Genomic DNA, 23,448 nt, shown 5'->3' on the forward strand with positions numbered 1-23,448 from the left:
CCATTCTTCTTCCGCTGGATCATACGGATACGGTGTAAGTTTTATTTCTTCTGGAAAAATTCTAAGCAATTTCCAGTTCTTTTTTGGCGTTGAAAATATTGACATTGTCCCTATGCTGAGTTTGTCTTATATGTTTTTTGAATTTTCTTTAAGCAGACTGATTTATGAATCCTAAGTTAATGGGTAGGCTTGTGTTTTCTAGTCATGATGTTTTTGGTTTCCCACTGGGCAGGCTTAAAGTTCTTTAGATGTATATCTGTTTGTTCTGTTCAACATTTGTATTGTATTTTGCCTATTCTGTACTCTAATTGAGCTGCTGCCTATTCTGTTCTTCTGGACTTAAGTTATTAGAAGGTTGAGATTATAATCGCAGCTTAGGCAAGTAATTGACTATCTGGGATGTATTTTGCTGCTTTACTTCGTGTTATGAATATCAATCGACTTTAACCTGACGTTTGTTAAGAGGTTAGCGTACTCTAAAGCTTTCATGAGTGTATCAATTATTCAAAAAACTAAGGGTCTCTTATATTTAAAGTGACATGTTGCATTTCAAGTGACAGTTCAATTTCCTGGTTTTGTTGGGTCTTGGGACCTCAACTTGTCCTTCATTTCTGGTAACTTGGAATCAGAGGGGGGGCATTAAAGGGCATGCACTACATCATTGTAAGTTTGATTAAGATTTTCTCTAATCTCAATTTGTCTTGTAAGTTATAGAAAATGAAGTGACATGAGCAAGTATTGTATATAATTCTCACACCTATACTTGGACATATAAAATTTCCATATCCGAAGCAGCACTGGCTTTCAATTAAACCTGAAGCTGGACTTTGATTTTTCTTTCCTTGACAGCTAGCTTATATATGAGGTCATTAAAAATTCAATATTCTACGGAGCTGAGAAATAGAGAGTGAGAGACTAACCTTGATAGAGCCAATTCATATGATCTCACCTCCATTACTCCGAGCTCACTTGATAGGTACCTTGTCGGCTTGTCCTATTCTGATTCTATTATTGAAATTGAAATTTTTATTGTTTGGTTCTGTCACTTCCTCTTCTATTGTAAGGGGTTTATCCTTTGCTTCTGCTTTGGTGGACTGGGTGGTTTGCTCAAATGTTTCATTTTTTTATCAAGTTAACATCAATAGTAAATTTGCAAAGTGTTAATTTAGCCTTTTTGTACTGTTATTCTGAGAGGTACATGTTCTGATTGGTCCAAGTATATTGATTGTCAATATGCCTTGTCAGTTTCTATTGGCTGCTAATTGATTAACTTAGAGTAATAGACTAATAAGTGATTGAGAAATTTTATCACCTATTTACTATATTTTGATTGAAAATGGCAAAGAGTGACATTGTCATATTTGCAAATTAGTTGTGGAATCCCTGCAGATCGGAACCTGTATGCCTTGTGGGGATAGACATTGGCTCCTATACTATATACCACAGGGAGAAAAAATTGCAGAATTTATTCAATTATTCTCATCTTATCATCTTAATCAGTATCTGATATATTCACCTTAATGCACATGATTGTCTTGACAGATGAAATCAAGTTCTTGGAGTAGAAGCGTTTTCAATATTTTTCCGGAGCCAGAACTTGCATGTTTGATTGAGCCAAATCAATTTTTATTTGTATTTAGCATCACACATGGTGTTAGGATGACATGTCTGAAACATGTGATAGGATTAATAAATTGCACATGTTGTAGTCTGGAATTTTTTCTCTGAATTTCAAGACTCATAGCATAATACTATGCTTCTAATGTTAGCCATCTTATGACTTTTGAAGTTCTCATGCTAAAAAAGGGATATGGCAGTTCTCAGTTGCAGCTGTTACTTGTTCCTTTACTGTTATTGTGTATTCCTTTCTTGCATGGTTCTTGTTATAATTTTAAGATAGAGAAATCCACAAATATTTGCCACTATTTTAGTGCTATCAATTTAATATATATACAGGTGCATGTTGAGAGCGGTTTGGTGCGTGGGAGGGTTACGGAACAGCGCGACGGCACGACCGCAGGCCTAGGAACGCTGGTCTTGCTTCATGTGGACAGGAGCAGGTATCAGAGTGTGAACCATATGGGGATTGGAGTTGTTATTCGCAATGCAGGTGGCAATTGGGTCTCCGGGGTTTCTGGAAGCACTGGGCATGCATGGCAATGCTTTTCTTGCAAAAATCCTAGCTGTAGAGAAACGGTTGCAGCTTGGTTGGGATATGGGGCATAAAATGGTGTTATGCTTTTCAGATTGCAGGGGCGTTGTGCGTGTGCCTACCAATTAATATGGGTATCACACGCAAAACATGTGGGTACCACAGAATTCACCCTTTTTTTTCAGAATTCTCTATCATTAATAGGTTGTACTTGTGCTCAGGGATTAAAAATGTGCAATCAAGTCTATTATTTGAATCTTTGGAAAAAACGATCAGCTTCTAATCAAATAATCAAATATCAAGAATATATTATCAACTTTCTTTTATAAAATTATATTTTGCATGTGCATAACTCTCCAGCAATAAAAAAAATATTTATTTACTAACTTAATGATTAGACATAAAAAATAGGGAAAATAATAAAGATAACATATATGTTTTTGTTTACATGAAGGGGCTAAGCCCCAAAAGATAACATACTTCAAAAAAGAGTAAGCAAACTCACGGAATTTTAATTGCTTTACCCACCAAAAATTTCCCAAAGAATGTTCTTGATGTTTCATTTGAATTTGCGTACAAAATTATTTTGCAACGGAAATAATTCATTTTCGGATATACTGGATCTTTGGCAGAAACTAGAAACTTCTGTCATTTTTCTTCAACCTCTTTTCTTGGCTCGCTAAAAAAACACTAAATAGTGCTTTACATTTCAAATATAACTCTTAAATAGTTCTCAAAAAAAAATATTTATAACTTCTAAATAACCGGATCAAAACTGACAAATTTGAAAAATCTAGTATGGCAAACTATGTTCATCTTCCAATAGGTATAAGGGGCAAACGAGATACAACCATCTATCTGCATAGATGATTCAAAATTGGTGAAGTTAAGAATGAGTGAATGACATTGTATATCAATACAAATATCAACTCTTGAATCTGACGCTCCGACTGATAGAAGCGTTAATTCCAGTGGCTTCACCACCATAAGGTGCGGTAGGCTTTCTGATGGCCTGAACCTGCCCTTTGCGATTCTTAACAGCTTTTTGATGCTTCATCTGCACATTAAATAGCAAAAGAAAGACAAATAGCAACCAAAGAAGTCAGTTAAACATCAAAATTTGAAGTGTTTGTTAACCTTAAAGAACAAGTGTTAGTTGAAGTACCTTGTAATTCTTTCTAGGATTCTTTTTATCCTTATTGCGAATTCGCGTTAGTCCCCTGTTCTTCTCCATCTACAGCATATTGGCAACAAGTGAAAAATTGAAACTTTGCAAGAAAATATAAACAATTAAATTGAAAACTGCAATATATCAAATAAGAACCTGAGAAGTGATATGGCGTTTTCCTTCTATAGTCTCTGAAAAAGTCTCCGACAAAGAGGACGCTGCTGATTTCCTGAAAAAGAAAAACAATCTTCATTTTCTGGTTGAAAAAAGACTGAAAAGTGAAATCCCTCAATCAGAAAAATAGCCAAAGGCAAAAGGGTCTCAAAACTTCACCTTGAGTAAGTCTCAGCTTTAGCAGCCAATTTAGCAGCTCGCAGTTGTTTCACTTGCTCGTAAAATTCATTATCTGAATCTTCAGCTTCAACGTGAGCCTGTTTGGCACCATCTTCAGGAGACCCATGGTCACCATCATCATCATCATCACCATTCCCACCATTAATTCCAGCACTAGCCAACACCCTAAGCTCATGTTTCCTTCGTCTTTCGCCAATATCATCTTTCTCAGGTAAATCATCATCACCGGAAATCACCTTTCACAAAAGTGGAACCAGTGAGAGGTTTCAAAAAAAGGTCATATAAAAAATTAAAATTTCGTAGCCTAAAACAGTTAATATAATACTATTACAAAAATGCAGATGCAGGTTACTTACTATGAATTGTAAATGAAATTAAAAATCATAATCCATCTTACAAAAATCTCAAGTTCAGTACCTTGGGTTTCTTCAGATTAGATTTACGAAGACCCTGAGACAATCTAGCTGGCCCCACAGCATCATCGTCGAAAACAGATGTTCCATGCTGACTGAGAATTTTAAAGTTGCAAGTAAGCTTCCAAGACGTTGGATTGAAAATAAGTAATGTAAAGGATTTAGAAGTAAAGTTTTACCTGTTGTCCGGTCTCGAACGCTTTAGACCAGTGCTAGGAACTGGAGTAGTGTCAGTGGACGGAACCTTTTTTTTCCATTTTTCAGCAAGGGAAGCTCTAACTGTCAACATTTCCAAACTCCGCATACCAATGTGATCCTTCTGCCATGTGAAGGTTTATTTCAGTCAAATTAATAACCTTTTACAGTAACAAAAATAAATCAAATGAAAGGTAATATTGCATAGGTACTTTATGATGATAATCAAGAAATCAAAGTAAAAACCATACTCCATGATCTATATCTCACCTGATGTTTAACTTTTCTTGCTTTTGGTACACCATCCTTTGAGGAATCCAATTTTTTTATCTCATCTACCTTGATAGGCTGCAGCAATACATAGAAATATTAACGGTGAGGACTTGACGTCACTTTTTAAGATCATCATTTGGAAGACGAATAACTGTATAATCCAAGATTAAATGATGATGATTACCATTGCTTCTTCTAGTGATTCCGCAGAGACCAGTGGCAGCTCTTGGTTTCTAGTGATAGAATCAATTGTGATTGGAGCATTCTCATTATCTGAATTTACTACTGTTTCTAACCCATTACTTTCTTTAAGAATATCCTCAAGTCCAACTGGAAGTTTGGCGTCAAGTTGTTTTATCTGTTGAGGGAGGCATGAATTAGAATATTGTAAAATTTAAAGACAACTAACTTCATCTCAAATCTTATACTTGTGTGCAATTCTGCATCAATGGTGTAAATATTCACATATCACTATGCATTTGTTGTCACAGTAGAGTTCATACAGTAATCTGATATGAATTATAGACCAATTCATCCGCAGTTTAAGCAAGCCTACCAGCGCAGGGTTATGCAATATAATTAATTATCCCATATAAGCATAGCTATTTCCAATAAATTTGCTTGAACCGTTGACATTGGACCAAAAAAGCAATATCATTGTAACATGACTATTCCAAAAATCCAGAATTCCAGATTACTTCATCAATGCACAATCCACTATACAGGAAAGCTAAGACATTCCAATATCACACAAGTGGTATTTTACTCCATCTAGAAGAAGCTCCATGTTACTTATTCAAACCAATCATGTTCATATGACAAGTAATGGTTTTGGAAACTAGATGTTTACAGTCAGAGATATTAGCTTCTTTTAAAACAAAACCTGATCCAATAACTCCCTGATCTCTGCAAGGCGAGCTACTACAGGATGATCATGGACTGGATGCCCTTCAGACTTGAGAAGAAGGTAGAAGGTTATAGCTTGGCAATAGGATAGCAAAAGAAGCTGTTTTAATTCAAAATAGCGCACTCCTCCTTCCATAACTATTTCCCCCTTCTGAACCTGTACAGAAGATAAAATCAATTGAAATGCCGTATGGCCTTTAATGCACATTACAAAAGAGAAGAGAAATAGAAGAAAGATATTTCTTAACATTTTGTATGTTTCAGTGTATAAAAAATTATTTCAATGATCTTTTTATAACTAGCATATGTAGAAGAGAGGAACACGGAGAGAGAGAGGAATCAGTTTCTAACTAAATTAGTTTGGACTTAGTTAGTAACTGCTTCCTGCAATAAAATAACTGTCAGCTGCCAATAGCTGGATCTAACAGTCTATCATAACTCTCGACAGTTATAAAAACTGATCGTCTAATACAAAACCAACATTAGAGTTTAGTATAGATTGTACTCTAATATGCCCCCACACAAAATCTGCGAGGTGCAGTAAGAATCAAATCTATAAAAAACTGAGAGTGACAACGGCTTTGCAAGGATATCAACTTGAACATCAATATGACACATTGAGGGACTTGTTATAACCCTTTCCTGGGATAAAGAATATATCAAGCTCCATATGTTGAGCCCGCAAATGTAAAATGAGCCATACTCTGCTTCTATGATTGATCTAGCAACCAAATTTTGTTTCTTAGACCGAGACTAGATTAGGTCCAAGAAAAGTCGAGAGGAGGAATAACCTTGCTTAAGAATGGATTAATTTTGCATTCAAGCTGTTTGTGTGCCTCGTTTAATTCAGATAACCAATCAATTAATTCTGGAGCACACCTGCAAACAGGAGATAGTCACTAATCAAGAAGTATAGGAAAATATATTCTATGATAATGTTAACATAGACATGAACATGTACTAACACAACTATATCTGATATTTAATTATCAGTGAGTATGGAAGCAATTGAGCGAAACTATGGGGAAAAGGCTTTTAGACCACTAACTTGAATAAAGTGGCTGGCTGCTGACCCAATTATGTTAGGTTTTAGCAGCACCCCTCAAGTTGAATGCTTTTCTAGATTTCTACTGAATATTGCTAGAATGATTGTTATGTTGGAAAATACCCATTTCAATATGAATGATGCTTTAAAATATCAAAATGATGGACCATTTATATTGAAATCTCACTTTGAAAGCAATGAAAAAAAAACAAAAGTCAACTGTTCTAAATAATGAAGTTTTTCCATCAGGCCAATAACTAAATTTTCATGTGAGAACTGCAAGAATAAAATCATGAAGGCAATGGCTCACACTTTTATACTGAGTTCCTCAAGTTTTCCTTTTCAATTGTTTACTATCAAATTAGTTCTTTTCCATTAAAGCAGCACAAGCACTTCATTTCCTTTCTTATGTTCTTTTTCTTTCTCAATCAATTTTGTTTAGTTATTTTTTTATCATCTCTTCAGTTTTGGGTTAGCATGTTATTCTACTGAGGTATCTTTAGAGTAAACATAATATTTCCTCTCTTTAGAGCATCACAAACACCAAGGGCCTGTTTGGTCTCTATTTTCATTTTCTTATGTTCTTTTTCTTTCTCAATCAATTTTGTTTAGTTATTTTTTTTATTATCTCTTCAGTTTTGGGTTAGCATGTTATTCTACTGAGGTCTCAATCTTTGGAGTAAACATAATATTTCCTCTCTTTAGAGCATCACAAACACCAAGGGCCTGTTTGGTCTCTATTTTCATTTTCTGTTTTCAAATTTAATTACAAACTGGCACTTTGTTTTCATTTTGTTTCCTGCTTTCAAATCCTATTATTGTTTCACTGTACTGAAAACAGAAAATGAAAATAGGATCTAATCATGCCCCAGAAATCCTTCCTTTTCCTCCTTTACTTTTTCAATCCAATTTGCTTTTGGGATTCATATTCATATTTTCAGTTTTGTACAGCAATCTATAACTTGCATTCACTTGGAATCAATGTCAATAACCTGGTTAGATACTACAGGTACAACGTTAGAAAAGGCAACACCATAATTCATCACAAATAATCAATATTTACCAAAGGTAAGAAAAAGACAACATAATAACCTATACACAAGGTTCATTTGCTCCTCTTTTGACAAAGCATTCAGATCCTCAGCCTTGAAAGTTATATCTCTATCTGGTGACTTCATTTCTCTGTTTCCTTTATCTGATGCATCCTGTAAAGATGTAGAAGTTTACTTAAAGTTAGTTTACAGATACTATATACTCCCTCATAATCACATGCCTTCACCATACTTTGCCCCTACATATCATTCATCCCTCTCTTTTGAATTTCTTCCATTAACATGGAAATTGTCCACAGTTGGGCTACAAACCAATGAGATAATTAACAGCACTCACCTTTAAAGTAGATTTATCTTTAACTTTGTCTTCACTTATATCAAGGTCATAGTCTTCCATTGTTAAAGATCTTGCCTTCTCCCTTTGTATCTGCATTGCAATTTCTTCCTCTTCTTTTGGGGCCTCATCATCACTTGATAGTAGCTTCAATCAAAATGTCAAAACAATAGAAACATAAATATATGTGGGAAAAATAAAACTTGACCAGTTAGGATGTGGATCCACCAGAATGAGAGCATCTACTCATCAATGGCCTTAATATCACATGTAGCGAAAAAATCTTCTCATATGCAATGTTCAAACCCTCACCTCTATATTATGAATGTCAGCACCATGAGCGGACCTTCTCCCACCAAGAATATGTTTATCATCTTCCTCATCACCATCATCATCATCTTGCGTTTCATCCTCACCTCCGCCAAACTTCGCACGTAAAAAATTTCTTTGCCTAATTACTAAGTACAATAAACAAATATATTTAGTAACATCATACCTGTAGAATAAATTAAACTTCAAACACTGGATAAAGTAATTAAGTAACAATGGAAAATAAGCAAGAATTTTGACATACAAAACCATCACAGAGCTAGATTAATAGGTCTCTATTTATCTCTGAGGAATGCAAAATGTCCAACATGAATTAACTAAAATTGGGCACCAACTTCTTACTTAATTTAGGAATTAAGACTAGCTAACCGTAAGATTTGATAAAACATGTTCAATACATGTACAAGAAGATAAGATAACAAACGAAGGATTTGTAAACCTGTATTGTTCTAGCTTCTATTACACAAAGTAGTTATTAGATTATGTCAGTACAATGATGCATCTCTATCAATAAAATGAAGCTCTTACCTCTTAGATAGGTATACATGTATTTAAAGCTCTTAGATGGGTATACATGTATTTAAATAATATACTTACTTTTTGCCACATTGTCATTTGGATCATCATCATCATCATATTCATCGTCGTCACCATCTTCTTCATCTTCATCTTCATCATTATCAATATCCTTTGACCAATATTTGAAACGAAATGAAATGATACATAAAATGAGATAAAAGTATACAAAAGGAAATTAAAAAAAAAGTCATCAACTGTCCTGTTTTAGTTATTAAGCAAGAAAATTAGATTCTAATGTTTCATTGAGTTGAAAGAAAAACAGGTTTTGCCTTTGGTGACTACTAAAAAAAGAGCTTATAGTAACAAAAACCTTAGAATCAAAGATAGGAAGCTCGTCATCTTCATCTGATTCTCCAAAATCATCATTCACGTCAAGGGGAACAATGTCCCTGTGCTTATGAACTGGAATAATAAAAGCAAAACAAGCAAAGCCAAAATTCAGTAGCATATAAAAACAAATATAATTAGAATTAGAACTCTATCGAACAAATATCCTTGTCATAGTAAAAAAAAAAAGTAGTGTTTATTTGGCAAAAAATGGAATGAAGTAAAAGAAGAAAATTACAGGCATCAATCTCGTCATCCATGTCGTCACTCGAAAAGGAATCATGCTTGGATCGGGAACTTGTTTTAGCATTCGTGATGTCTTTCTTTGAATGAGATTTTCCCCCTTTCTTCCCCATTCTGAGTTCTTCACCCGCCAAATCCTATAACTCCAAGAGCAATATTTCAGTGGTAATTTTGATCAAAATCAAACCCTATCCAAATATAATCTAAACCGGTTTGGCTTTTGTTAAACCAATTTCAAACTGAAAGCAAAACAAATATAATGACAATAGACAAACAAGAATACATTGATTTTGGCATAAAACCCCATGAATTTAATCACAAAGTCATGAATTGTATTTTGATGAACAGCACCACGATTTTCACAGTAGCTATAGCAGAAAAATATATGAATCTGAAGCTCTATTCATGAAGCACTCACCTAGATGAAGAAGCAACTCAAAAACTTGGTCCAAAGCGCAAGCGTTTCGACAAGGAGAGCTTCGTTCCCGTTTTCAAGCGCGCAGTAGCAGTTGCAGTAGAGTGGCATGGCTGGTTGCGCTCTATTCACAATATTAGGGTAAGGGAAACTGGAAAGAACGGAAAGGACAAATCTACCCTTACTAAGTTTACTTTATTCCATATTCGATTAAAGTGCCAATATTACCCCTAGCGATATTAGCTAAACCGGCAAAACTGTACAAATACAAAAAAAAAATCTAATCTAAACTGTAAATTCAATGATGGATAAAAACTAAATAACTATTTCTTAATGGATTTCACCAAATTCTAATATTTTAGATTTATTTTTTGCAATTATATTATAATACCTTAATCAAATTTTCACAATATTACATTTCTCTTTTCCTTAAATATATTTTGCCATCAAAGTTTGTCTACTAATTTCACTTGTATATTCTTAATCGTGGTTTAAATTTCTAGTGTAATTTTTCTAGGGCATTAGTTTTAACACTCCTTTGTTAATCCCACACCTCCTTTTTGCACCAAAATGACTCAAATACCCTTAAAATTTAATTTTATTCAAAACATATCCCTTTTCCTATATTATCACCACCATCATCTTTGTTTGTCACACCATCCTTCACTTTCACACTCATCTCATGGTTTTCTTCGTTGCTACGTTTCAAACTTAATATGTGAAACATTTCAAACTTTGTAAGTGTGAACCGAGGTATGTTCATTCTTTCTTCACCTTCTTCCTTAGTGAGAGTGAATTGCAAGTGTTTTACAAAAGGTCAAGTTCAAGTTTCCTAGACACATAATCGGAACAGTTTCACACCCTTGAATGTGAAATTAAATTGTGTTTCACACTCTTGAGTATGAATTACAAGTGATTTACAGAAGGTCAAGATCTAGTTTCCTGGAGACCAAAGCAACTAGGCATTAGTTTCACACCCTTGAGTGTGAAACTAAATTGTGTTTCACACTCTCGAGTATAAAATGAAAATTTTAAAAATAAAATATTTAAATTGAAAATAAAATTTTCAACAGTTGGTTCATTCACACACTCTTGAGTGTGAAACTGAATTGTGTTTGACACCCTTTAGTGTGAAACACAATTGTGTGAACCGATGTATGTTCATTCTCTCTTCACGTTCTTCCTTTCGTTTTAAGCGTTTCACGAAACATTTTCATACTCGGTACATGAGTGTGAAAATGTTTCACAGTTAGTAAGTGTGAAAATTTCATTTTATCACTGTTGTTGTTCGTATTTCACACTTTAATTATCTCTTTATAAGAGAGGGTATTAAGGGAATTTAGAAAATAAAAGAGGGTGTGAAATTAATAAGGGGTGTTAAAACTAATGCTCATTTTTCTATCATCGAAAATCCAAGTCCTCCTATCATTCTTTTGTACCTTATGATGATATTTTGGCCTATGTGCCAGCTTGGTCTTAATTTATTGAAGATCATTTAAGAAAAAATTAGTCCAACTACATTGCTTGATCTTTTTTACTTAGACTTATGCAGCAGCTTCTACCGGATGGTGTTATTTCTATTCCTTTGAAAATCTTCTCTGAGAGTGAATGTTTAGTGTAATACTATTCAAATATAGATTCATTTAAATGAATCAAATCCACTTTTACATTATCAATCCTTGTTAGGATCATTCTCTAATTTTAATGATTAATAATTAGGCTTAATACATCAAAAGGCCCCTGAAATTGTAAAGGGAATCAATTCTAGGGCCTGAAAAATTTTCGCATCAAATTGAGTCCCTAAGAAATTTTTTTTAATTCAATTAAGGACAAAATGTGTCTGATGCTGAAGTGTAGCCTACTCAGCTTTTCCACGTGGCATTTTAAATTTTTTTTAATTGAAAAATTCCAAAACTTAATTTATGTGGCTTTTATCTTTTTCTTTAATTAGAAACTAATGTTATTCATTTATTTTTAATTCCATCTCATTTCAATAAAAACAAAACCTATTCTAATTAAACCTTAAAACTAAACCTAACTAACCTAATCTGGAAGGGGGAAAAGTTGCAAGAGAAGGAAGAAGAACGCAGAAGAGAAGGAAGAAGGGAAGGAGAGTGATCCCGCCACCACCGCCGCTGGCTTCTACCTCGACATCAACGCCTCCTCCTCCGATCTCCACCACCACCGCTGGCCTCTGCCTCGACCTCAACTTGGAGTAAGATTCTGGATTCTGGGTTTCGATTCCATTGTTCCAAACCCTTCTCCTCTTCTCTTTCTCCTTCTCCTCTTCTCTGCTATTTCCCCGAACTGGATCCACTCGGTTGTTTTCTTGGGAAGAGAGATCTCGAGTGATTTTCGTTGACTCAGTGTAGGTTGCTTCTTCTGGACGGGTATAGGTTTAGGAGATTCGATTTGTATGTCAAATATTTGGGGTTTGGTGTCAAATTCGAAGATTGAATCGGTTGGATCTGAAGTAAAATATTGAGATGAATTAGGGTTTGGTAGATCGAATTGAAAGGTGAAGTCGTTGTCTTCTTGGGTGGTGGTGCGGATCAGGATGGGAGAGAGTTCGCCGAAAAGGTGCAGTTTGATGCGGTAGAGGGCACAGACTTCATCAGGGTTGGCCATTTGAGAAAGATGAGATGAGAAGATTGAAATTGAAATTGTTGTTTTGGAAAAGTCTATTTTATGGGTAAATTTTCTGGGTTTGGGGGAGGGGAGTGGGGTGATAGTCGTGGGAGTGGTGGGGTTGATTTGCAGAGTTGGGGGTTGCAGTGGGTGAGAGAATGAGGAGGAGGTTAGGGTTGAGAGATGGGATATAGAAAAAGGAAGAAGAAGTTGGGGATTATGGTCTGTATGTTGAGGATGCAGATGATATGGTGTTGAGGATGATGATTTTTTTTTGAACTCGAGGATGATGATTGATAAGATAAGATTTGTGGAGGAAAATTAGGAGAAGAAGTGATTGTGATAAGATTAGGAGATTAGGAAAATTAGTGACTGCAATTACGCCTTTTATTTTTTATTTATGCTTAAAAAAAATTTTTTGATAGGCATTTATGCTTTAATATATGAGTTGGAATTAAAAAATTAAGTTTTAGAATTTTTTTAATTAAAAAAAAAATTAAAAAGCCATGTGGAATTGCTCACTAGGACAAAATTGAGGTCTGGCAGCATTTGACCTTAATTGAATTAAAAAAAATTTCTTAGGGACCTAATTTGATGCGAAAATTTTTCAGGCCCTGGAATTGATTCCCTTTACAATTTCAGGGGTCTTCTGATGTATTAAGCCTAATAATTAAGAGATGACAAAGTTTTTGTTGTAATTATTTGAACTATTTTGCAGAACTCACTGAAAAACATCACCACTCGAAAGCATAATCAGAAGAAGACCAGAAGTTGTTGATCAACAAAGAACAAGCTACGCGGCTGAGTTGAATACCTTCAAGAGCAAGCATAGATTATTTCTTTTAACTTGTCAAACTTAATTTATCCAACTATAAAAAATCCACTTAATGTTTGAATCAATGACTCAAATATAATTACTGCCTAAATTAAACAAACCCCACGTCCAATGATTAATTGCTTCACTACTGAGCCTGAAGAATTAAAACTTAACGTAAATCCACCACCATTAAGTGCATGATGAATCTCATGGAGGGTCCCAAGTTGGAAGAGTAATTAATTGACGAAGGATAGATATATGAAAATGAATGATACAGAAAGATGTAGTTTGAAACTTTGAATCATGGCCGGCAAGAAAGTAACAAAACAAATTTGCATATGAATAATTTTAACATCCTTAGTCCTCACTCACATGGCCTTACTCGTAGGCACACACAGAGCCAATTCTTATCATGATTCAAAATCTTCCCATGCTATGCTGTCTAAATCATATCAAAGGGCTCAGCCATCTTTTCACCGTTACAATAATACCCATATCCTTGTCTTCCCATGTCGAAACATGCAACTATGTCATGGTCACAAGACCAGCAGGCCCCATAAGAAATGCTTCAAGATCATTTGGGTTTGAACAAGTATCCACTTAAATTACCACCAAATAGTATTGAAAATGAAGCAAGCAGCGTTTGCTTTTTGGTGACTTTAAATGACCACACTTACACATACATTGTTCTCAAACTTCACTATAAAATATATTAATAATTATGCTGCAATTGACCACTTATGCCACTACAAAAATAAGGAGAATAGTGGAGGTTATAATGACCTCCTAAATAAATGAATTTTGCTAGGTTTACTTTGATCACTTAAAACAACTTTTTCAATTTATAAAGGGTAAATACCTTCCACTAATAACAAATTATTATCTCGATCTTATCCTAGGCCTTCTCCCCAAAACACTAGCATCCCAAAACCCTAGCTTCCATCTTCATCGCTTTTTTCTTCAATGGATCCTCGTTTCCCTCACTCACTGAAGGTTCTCGCCGATAGTGTTAGGCCAGTGAGGTTGATCTCGGAATCAAGCTGTCCAACCTTGTTGAGTTCGAGCTCTTTCGACTCAACAATGGCCATGAGATCATGTAGCTACTTGGAGAGGCGAGGGGCATGGGCAGGGTGATAGAGGAGCTCGGTGGTGCGGTGAGATTCTGAGAGCTTGAAAGTATGTCTCGTCAAACCTTAAATTCTCTACAATTTCTTTGATCTTCGTCGATTCGTGATCGGTCCAATCAACACTACAAATTTGATATGTTAATCACTCAATGCCACATTATTTTCTCGTCAAAATACTTGGCGTCGCATCATTCACTTGTTAGTCAAATGCAAATTCGTTTGGTCAACAAAGAAGCAGCCCGGTCAAAACTTAAAATAATGTGAAAATAGCGATTTTTTAATGTGGAAAAGAACGCTAGGATGCTTTACGCTTTGTTTGATTATGAGGAGTAGGGAGAAATAAATGAGAAATATAGCGGATTTATAGGTTGTTTAGTATGATAGAGATAAAAGATGGAGAGAGAAAAGAGAGAAAGTTACTTTTTTATATTACAAAAATAATTTTATTCAACATTGAATTTTTTTTGGCCGTCTAAGACACGTTTCTGCCACCTTGGAACCGCCAGTAAATTGCAAGAACTGGCAAAAAAAAGCACATCAGCTTCATCTCTTTTCATTTTGAGGAGACTGCAAAAAGGTGTAGAGTCCACCTGTGCAGCTCCCCCTCTCTCCATCCTTTCTTCCACCAAACAAGGGTGGTTACTATATATCTTCTTTATCTCTTTCTCCCCTATTTCTCTCTTGCCCATCTCTTCCAACAAACATGATGTATGTGCTTCTTCTTATGGCGATAACGGTGGTGGTGGCAGTGACAGTGGATTAAATATTTTCAACTAGCTTGTACGTCACAATCTTATGAGACCTTATCTCACCTCTATATGTTGAATGAAATAATCCATCATTTTAATATATAAAAGTAAATTGATAGATATGTCTATACAATACCATGTTAGCACCAAACAATAAATAAATTCATAATATATTATACTATTAAGTCTAATACAACGTATCATACGAGGAGGACGAGACCTAAAAATGAAATAGCAAATTGACAAGTAAAAAAGGATAGCCCTAGTCAACTAAAAATACTGTGATAACTAATAAGTCTAAAGTCAATTTAATGACTAATGGCCTGACGTTACAAACAATGTTGAAAAATTAATCAGGTTACCTCATTATTATTTATAGTTGTCATATGGTCTGAATTTCCAGCTGGGTGGTTCTTATCAGAAGTGTGGGTTGAATTTAATGGTGAAGAACAAAACAAAATTACCAGAATCTCTTCAAAATTAAAATCTGTTTCCAACACATAACCCCCTTTTACTTAGAATCAAATCAAACAAATAAACAAGAATACAATATTCAAATTTGAAGTTTTTTTCTTCTTCTTGATCTTCTTCCATTTTGTTTAGTTTATCCTCTGAATTAAAAGTCTTGAGAATTGAAGGTCACGTGCATATGCATACCGTGATGCATTATCTTATCTTCTCTGTGGTAGTGCATGCCAACTGCCAAGTATAAATAAAGAGCAGTCCCACATGGTTATGCTGACAGCATATGATACCAAGTGGAACAAAATTCTTGTAGTTTTTAATTATTTTAAAGAAATATTCAAATGTAAATATGACAAGAGGAAATTGGAAAAGTCAAGGCAGTGTCATGTGCATTGCATAGCATAGCCCACACCTTTACCCTTTGATAAGGACGTTCATACCCTAGGTGGTTCCACAATCTATCTACACTCATTTACCTATTTGGTTGTTTTTGAGTTCTACTTTCTAACCTCTCCTCAAGATAGAAATGGAAAGATACCTCAGTACTACCAATTGGCAAGATGTGAGGGGTTAGACCAAGGTTTATCTCTACTTACACACTTGTTTCTTGAATGAGAATAAATGCTATTAGCTAAATGAAAAATGCAATGCATGATTGGAAGAAGCTCTTTTACAGTTGATTCCCTACAGATAAAATTGATTTGGCAAAATTGATTAGAGTAAACATTTGAGTTTTAAAGTAAAATGATTTATGTTTAAATACATTGATACAACAAGTGGTTTTTAGGATAATATTGTGAGATTCAATTGTAAAATCTCAGAATTAATTAGGTTCAATGTAAAAGCTATTTTCACTAACTTCAAGCAGAATTGATTCTGGGACTGGAATCAATTCTACAAAATGACATAAACAGTCATATTGTCATTCAAAATTGATTTACCTCTATAAGAGCTAATTCTAAGGTTCCAGAACCAAATCAATTCTGCAATTATGATTCACAAACATCCATATTGTAATCCAAAATTGATTTCATTTTATCAAAATTAATTCTAAGGTTTCTGTACCAAACACACTTTGAAGCCAAAATCAAATATGGGGAAAAGTTTCTTCGAGTGCTTCTGAGTTTGAGAATTAAATATGGTGAAAGATAAGCTCATACAGACATGCTAAAAAGGAAAGTGGATATTAGCCATATAAATGAGCACATGGACTGTGATCATTACCACTAATCACATGGACTGTGATCATTACAACTAATCACTCCCCTTAATAGTATCTCTGTTTCCAAATAGTTTGTTGTTCCTAAATTTTGAAGTTTGATTTACATTAAAGTATAGTAACCAAACACTACTACTGCTTACTAATAGGAATGGAAGAAAGAGGAGCCATCCTCATCTCCATGACTTTCTTGTGGGAATTGGAGTGCAAAAAGCTAACAAAAGTGGGACTCTTGGCTGGCCTATACTCTGGATGCAACCTACCAGACTTGTACCTCACTCCACATGCATTGCATAGTGTCTTTGGCCCCAATGGCCCTGCCCTCCACTGTGGGGTCCTCTGAGACAAGCAATGGGTGCACCTCCTTGGCATTGGGTTTTGACCATTATTGCTAACCTCACCATCTTCAAATTCCTCCTTCACAATAATCTCCTTCTTCACCACCACCACCACTTCTTGTTCTTCTTTGGTAGTCACCTCTTGCTCTTCCTTCTTGACAATAAGTTCACTATCTGCCAACCAATAGTCCTGTTTGAGCAGAGGAGGGTCAGGACCAAAGGCCTCATTTTGTGGGTTCAAATGGTGTGACCACATGCTTAAAGGGTCTTTGGTTCTTGGAGCTGAAAGCCTCTTCCTTTTGCTCCTGGCCTTCCCAGGCACTGAATTTTTCTGCAAAGGAGACTCACTTTCCAAAGGTTTCTGCACAGTGGTGCCTAAAGGTTTGGACTTGGAGCTTGTGCTTGCAGTTTGAACACTGGCTGGAACCAAAACACAGCCTGAGGGGGTTGAAAAGCAATCTTCAACAAATTCTGAGAGCCATTCCAAGCCATTATCCACTTCCTGCAATGCAAAGTTTAGTGGCAGCAACAAGACAGAAAGGAACACAAACACTTAAAATACACCAAGAAGCATCATAGCATAAGCAATATGGCATTAAAGCTACAAACTTTGCAAAAGATATAGTTACCCAAAACCAAAAACCAACTTGTAAACAACTAGGAAGACCAAAGGAGCTCAATTTATCCAGAACTAGAAGGTACCAAAGACAGAGAGGAACACAAACACTTGAACACACCAAGAAGCTAAGCATAAGAAATATGACATTAAAGCTACAAACTTGGTAAGAGATATAGATACCCAAAACAAAAACTAACTTGTAAACAACTAGGAAGACCAAGGGGAGTTCAATTTATCTAGAAAGTACCAAAGAAAGAAAGATGAACTACTAGCTATCATTAAAGTGAAACACTGACCATGTTCTGAGCAGAGAAGAGGTCATCAATGGAGCAATTAGTAGCAAGGGCTTGTTGTTGCTCTTGCTTCTGGCACTCACTGGGAACTGATACATTTTGGCACACATCCATGGTCATAAGGTTAGGAACTTAGGACTGTGTAATTTTGGAACCCACCAAGAGAAGGGGAAATATCAAGAGGAAAGAGGAAAGAAAGCCAAAATTGGTGCTCCAAGCTAGAACTCAGTGCACCCTTTATTATGGCTCTTGTTTTTTTTTGTCGGCAGATTAAAGGGTAAAAAGCAAAAGAAATCAATTCAAATTTTATCCAACAGTGATAAAGCAAACATCACTATCCCTTGCAGACATACACCAATCACTACCTCTTATGTTACATAAGTATAGTTTACCCCACAAAAGTTATTTATTTATTTATATGATGAGTTTTTTTAAGTTTAAACCACATGTATGAGATAATCTTAATTGAATTGGGTTGAATTTTTATGTGCGGTAAAACTCTCATGACCAGTATATAAGGAAGTTACACTAACAGGAACTCAAACCTAAGATTAATAGAAAGAATACAAGTCTTATTTATATTCTGCTCAACTTCTATATTTTTCCTTCAATATCCTTTCTTTGCATTTGTTTCTTCCTTTGGCATGTTAATAAACAGAATAAGCTAGAAAATTTTCTCTAATAAAAGAAATACAAGTCCTTTTTTGTGTTGGGGAAATTTCCGTTTGTTTGTGGGGTAAATGAGATATTGAGTATGCAGTTAGCTTTGCTGACAGTAGTACTGGTAGAGTCCAAGAAGCCAGGGTACAGACGACTGATTCTGGCAGTGTATGCAGTTTCACATTCATTAAAAAATTTCAACATTCAGATTCTTCCAGAATCTTTTTACTTTTGCCAAGTTTGATGGTGGTTCTCAGAGAACATAAAATTAAGGGTAGATTACAATTTAGCCTAATGTAGGTTTGATAATACTTTGGGAGACTATCTTGCTTGTAATGCTTTTCATTTTAGCCATTGTGTTTGAGTGGAGGATGTTCCACCGGCCATTGTGTCTCTTGATACTAAGGATTTGATGGCTTCCGAGCCTTTGATTTAGTTTAATATATCAGCAGTTTCAAAAAACAAAAAAGTTTCATAGAGATACGGAGGTTTCTATCCTAACATTTGGGTTTGTCGCAATTTTATAGTGTGTAGATTAAAGTTTTCTCAACGGAGTTTAATTGAGTTTATGTTAGCTGAAGTTTGCAAAATTAAGTATAATTAGGGTCAATGTGTTTTTTTGTCTTTTTCATATTCTAACATTCTTCCTCTAGCTTAAGCTATTACACACAGTGACGGATGCATGTACACCACTATGAGGGCATTCACTTTATTTTTTAAAAAAATTATTAGAAAAAAAAATTGAGTAGTAAAACTAAAAGTATATAGTTTTTTTTGGTAAAAAATGTCATTACTTGTGTTTCACATTACTAAATGTCTTCACTTATATTCCACATTGTTAAATGTTCTCACTTGAGTAGTAAAAGTATGTGGTTTTTTATGACATCTTTGATAAAAAAATGTTATCACTTGTGTTCCATAACTTGTGTCCCATCACTTGTGTTCCATTTGGAATCAATCATACCAATGCCCATTGTCATCGTATGCTAAAGATCGAGAGAAGAAGAAACAATCATATTATTGCTAAAGATGAATATCCTTGAATAAAAAAAACAATCCTTATGCATAAAATTCACACACCAACGAACCACACAACATAAAATTCCACTTCAACAGAGTTAATCATTTCCTACTCCAAAACAGCTATCGCATAATGATAACACATGTCACAAAAGATGCTATCAATACCATATCATTAAATATGAATAGTTTTATATTATATTTTAATACATTTAATATGATTCATTTTTATATACTAGAAAGTATGGTTAGGGCGTAAGAGGAAGGCTTTTTTTTTTCTAAATGGCGTAAAAAATAATATTAATTGGAACATGGGGGTGAAAAAAAATTTAATTAGCTGTTTGGGGTAGTTTCTGACATGGAATTTAAGGCATTCGGAAGCATCCCTGCGAATGATAATAGGAAAAATGACTTTTGCAGAACTGAATGACATGAACGTACCTTTTGCAGCATGAACAGTAGTCATTCGCAAGCTAATAAGACAAGAAGGAATCTTGACTTTTTTTCGTGTGTCATTCGCAAGCATTCCTCTTTATCTTATTAGCATTCGCAAGGAATCTTACGAATGCCTACTATTCCCTGTCAGCTCACTTCTGAACACTGAAAAAGCAACTGGAAAAGTAATTTGTCTCATTAGCATTCGCAAGGAATCTTCCGAATGCCTAAAAGTCCAAGTCAAAAATTACCCCAGACAGCTAAATATTTTTTTTTTCACTCCCTTTTTCAAATTAAATTTTTTTTTCACGCAATTCAGAAAAAAAAGCCTAAGAGGAACTGACTTGAGTTGAACGCAAAAAGATCGTGCATAAATTAAAAGTGGGTTTTGGTAGCATTTAAATCTAAAGAAAAAGTGGGTTTTGGGAGCATGTATATGCACTGACAGTGTAAAATAGTTTTACACAGTCATCCAATCAAAGCATGCCACATAGGAGAGATAATTACATTTCACTTTAATTTTAATTAAAAGAATAATATATTTTCTGATTTGGCAAAATTCAATTGGATGTCTGTGTAAAACTATTTTACACTGTCAGTGCATATCCATTAAACTCTAATGAAAATTCAAACAAATAGACACAAAGTTACATGCAAAGTGTAAGTGAATTTCTGTCCACCAACACTTTCCAAACATGCTCTTAAACGGGCCCCTCTTAAACCGTCACAAATAAAATACATTTAAATAAGACATGAAACATAATTGTGAGTTTGTGACAACTGTAAAAAATGTGTGAACTATATATGCAGAATATATATGTGAAAATGTTTATGGTTTCTCACGCGCTTCTTACATATTGTCACCATTATATTTGACAAAAATGTTGAATTACAAGCTGTACTATAATTTGGGAGAGCTTATGCGTTAAGCAGTGTAGTTTATGAATGAAAAATATTTTAAAAAAAGCTAAACAACATAGAAGTAGCATGTAATTTACAATTACACTTCTATGACTTATGTTACTCACGAGTTACAAGTGTTACCTCCCTCCTCTTTTTATTTGTGTGAAGAATGCGATGGAGGCAACAACAACAACACCGGAACAACTGTATTTATTTTCACGGGTAAAAAATAGAATATCAGGCAAAAAAAACAATCCTCCAGCAGTACCTTAGACGGCTGAAGCAGATCTGCCAAGCCTTTCACCAAGCTAAGTTATGCTACATATCTAAGGATTAGAGGGAGAGAGCACACATATTCTCATGTCTGGCGAGCACTAAGAAACCTAGGTTGATTCAAGATTTAAGGCCTCATAACTCTCGAAAAAGGCTGATAGGATCATCGACGAGTTATTTTGGCTCAACTGTTATAGGTCATCTTTCGACCAAAATTAAATTCTGAGTCAAAGTTTACTATGAAAGACTTAGCGAAACTTGGAATTGTACTATCCAAAACACACACCTCTGGATTAGGGAACCAAGCGTTAAAGCAAAGAGGAAAGCAATCATTCGATTAGAAGAGGCTACGAAAAGTTATTCATTTGAACGCACGAAGGCTAGCAGTTTCTAGCAGTTGCCCACGTCGAAGGGCACATTTATGATCAATGTAAACTAGTCGCTTAACGACAGTTAGTATTTTCTCCTATAAATATGACTTAGATTGAGTGGATAAAGGTTCACAATCTATTACTCGAAAACTCCTACAAGTTATATGTCCGCACATAAGAGACACACAACGACATGAGACCAATAAGAGCCTGTTTGTGCATTCCCTTCAAGCGAGTACCCACATGTGTGAGTTAAATTGCCATGCCTACTAGTGTAATCTGTGCCTTTTGATGATCTTCTTTGTTTGTCCAATATGGAATGTGAAGAGACCTACATGCAACACATAGGGATGACAATGGGTAGGATCTGGGTAGGGTACTATAGTACCCAACCCCGTACCCGTGTTTTAAAAAAATACCCGTACTCGCCCCCATACCCGCGTGGGTAGCAATTTGAATGCCCGCACTTAGGGATGGCAATTTTGCCCAAACCCATGGGTACCCGCCCGAACCCGATCCGATTTGACGGGCAAAATTCGAGTTGACTGGATTTGGGTTTGGGTTTGGGTTTTGCCCGTTACTGTAGCCATTTATGGGTTTGAATTTGGTATTAGTTAAATCCGTGCCCATACCCGCCCAAACCCGAACCCAAAGATACCCGAAACATAAAATTACAAAAAAACCCTCATACATATATATATTTATAAACTTTGTTCTTAGTGTTTGATTATTAATTGTACTTTTGTATGTTTGAGAAAGTAAACTTTAAACTATTGTTGTCTCACTTTAGTGATGGATGAGGATGATGAATAGTATTTGTCTTTTTTTCTTTCTTTATATGAATTTCACTTTTTTTTATATGAAAGTAAGTTCTAGATTGAGTTGCTACGTAACTAATGGGTTTGGATTTGGGTTTCGGATTTACCCGAAACCCAATGGATTTGGGCATGGATTTCATTTTATCGCCCATAAGGGTTTGTGTTTGGGTTCTGGGATTTGGATTTGGGTTTAGTAATTGTAAAACCCGTGCCCAATCCTACCCGTTGCCATCCCTACCCGCACTCGTACACTCAAGGTAGATGCCCGTACCCGTACCCATTACCCGCAATTTAATTAACGAAAAATACAATTTTCATTCTCCAACAAAAAATAAATAACTACTATTATAAAAGAAAGAACATTAATTAATAAGTAAATTCATTCATTCATAATAAGTAAATTCATTCATTCATTAATAAGAACAAAAGACTATTCAAATCTATCTATATATCTATAATATATATAAAAGCAGAGTTTTTGCAGCCTGAATGGCAACTTTGTCCTTCAACAATTCATGCACTACCATCTAATTTTTATCATGGACATTTTAGTAAAAGTACAAATTATTTCCTAAAGAATCCATCACAGCCGTACATCTAATCGCATTTTCCTTCGGCCCTTTCCCCTTCCTTTCTTACGTTTCTTTTCTTTCATTTTTTTCCGTCCATTTTGTTTTCCGTTAGCTTCCTTTGCAACTGTCCTGTTTCTCATTAGACAAATAGGGGGCCGCACACACCAGATAAAAGGAAAAAGAAACGAAGAAAGAAGAATAGAGGGAAAGAAGGAAAAGCAAGTACGAGATGGAGAAGATAAGAACGGCGATGATTCCTCCAGTGACGGCGGAGGCTGGCAGGAACTGTAGCAAGAGGGTCGCAGAGTTCATTTTATGTGACCTATCCCCATTGTTTCTCTGGAATTCCCGATTA

At 35.1% G+C, this 23,448-nt stretch overlaps 2 protein-coding genes and 1 long non-coding RNA gene across 4 annotated transcripts; 1 reads left to right on the forward strand and 2 right to left on the reverse strand.

Annotated features, from left to right (window-relative positions):
• The first annotated feature begins 359 nt into the window (after positions 1-359).
• LOC130729854 (uncharacterized) lies at positions 360-2,423 on the forward strand. 2 transcript variants are annotated; one of them, XR_009016150.1, is made up of 3 exons: positions 360-663; positions 850-976; positions 1,543-2,423. It is a non-coding gene; the product is annotated as an uncharacterized LOC130729854 (long non-coding RNA). The 2 variants fall into 2 exon arrangements; XR_009016151.1 differs by having other exon boundaries at positions 1,957-2,423.
• A 414-nt stretch (positions 2,424-2,837) lies between these two features.
• Positions 2,838-9,932, reverse strand: LOC130729855 (protein THALLO). The gene is made up of 17 exons (XM_057581697.1): positions 9,790-9,932; positions 9,367-9,508; positions 9,112-9,203; positions 8,820-8,910; positions 8,205-8,350; positions 7,896-8,039; positions 7,599-7,711; positions 6,253-6,340; positions 5,439-5,618; positions 4,740-4,913; positions 4,553-4,630; positions 4,267-4,406; positions 4,092-4,182; positions 3,654-3,910; positions 3,477-3,549; positions 3,318-3,386; positions 2,838-3,209 (listed from the first exon to the last, which is right to left on the reverse strand). The coding sequence occupies exons 2-17, from the start codon at positions 9,482-9,484 to the stop codon at positions 3,078-3,080; spliced, it is 1,986 nt and encodes a 661-aa protein (XP_057437680.1). The 5' UTR covers positions 9,485-9,508; positions 9,790-9,932; the 3' UTR covers positions 2,838-3,077.
• Positions 9,933-16,646: 6,714 nt separating this feature from the next.
• Positions 16,647-18,273, reverse strand: LOC130729856 (GATA transcription factor 5-like). Its single transcript, XM_057581698.1, has 2 exons — positions 18,045-18,273; positions 16,647-17,631 (listed from the first exon to the last, which is right to left on the reverse strand). The coding sequence occupies exons 1-2, from the start codon at positions 18,159-18,161 to the stop codon at positions 16,924-16,926; spliced, it is 825 nt and encodes a 274-aa protein (XP_057437681.1). The 5' UTR covers positions 18,162-18,273; the 3' UTR covers positions 16,647-16,923.
• Positions 18,274-23,448: the final 5,175 nt, after the last annotated feature.

The sequence above is a fragment of the Lotus japonicus genome, chromosome 1 (genome assembly GCF_012489685.1).
Source record: "Lotus japonicus ecotype B-129 chromosome 1, LjGifu_v1.2".
Lineage (NCBI taxonomy): Eukaryota > Viridiplantae > Streptophyta > Magnoliopsida > Fabales > Fabaceae > Lotus > Lotus japonicus.

Bases quoted from the DNA above. Each gene is read 5' to 3' on its own strand.
- LOC130729855 (XM_057581697.1), bottom strand. From the start codon at position 9,484: ATGGGGAAGAAAGGGGGAAAATCTCATTCAAAGAAAGACATCACGAAT. The intron at 4,183-4,266 runs GTAAAACTTTAC...TAAAATTCTCAG, and splicing joins CGTTCGAGACCGGACAACAG to TCAGCATGGAACATCTGTTT. The intron at 3,210-3,317 runs GTACTTCAACTA...TTTAATGTGCAG, and splicing joins ATCCTAGAAAGAATTACAAG to ATGAAGCATCAAAAAGCTGT.
- LOC130729856 (XM_057581698.1), bottom strand. From the start codon at position 18,161: ATGACCATGGATGTGTGCCAAAATGTATCAGTTCCCAGTGAGTGCCAG. The intron at 17,632-18,044 runs GTCAGTGTTTCA...TTTGCATTGCAG, and splicing joins TCTTCTCTGCTCAGAACATG to GAAGTGGATAATGGCTTGGA.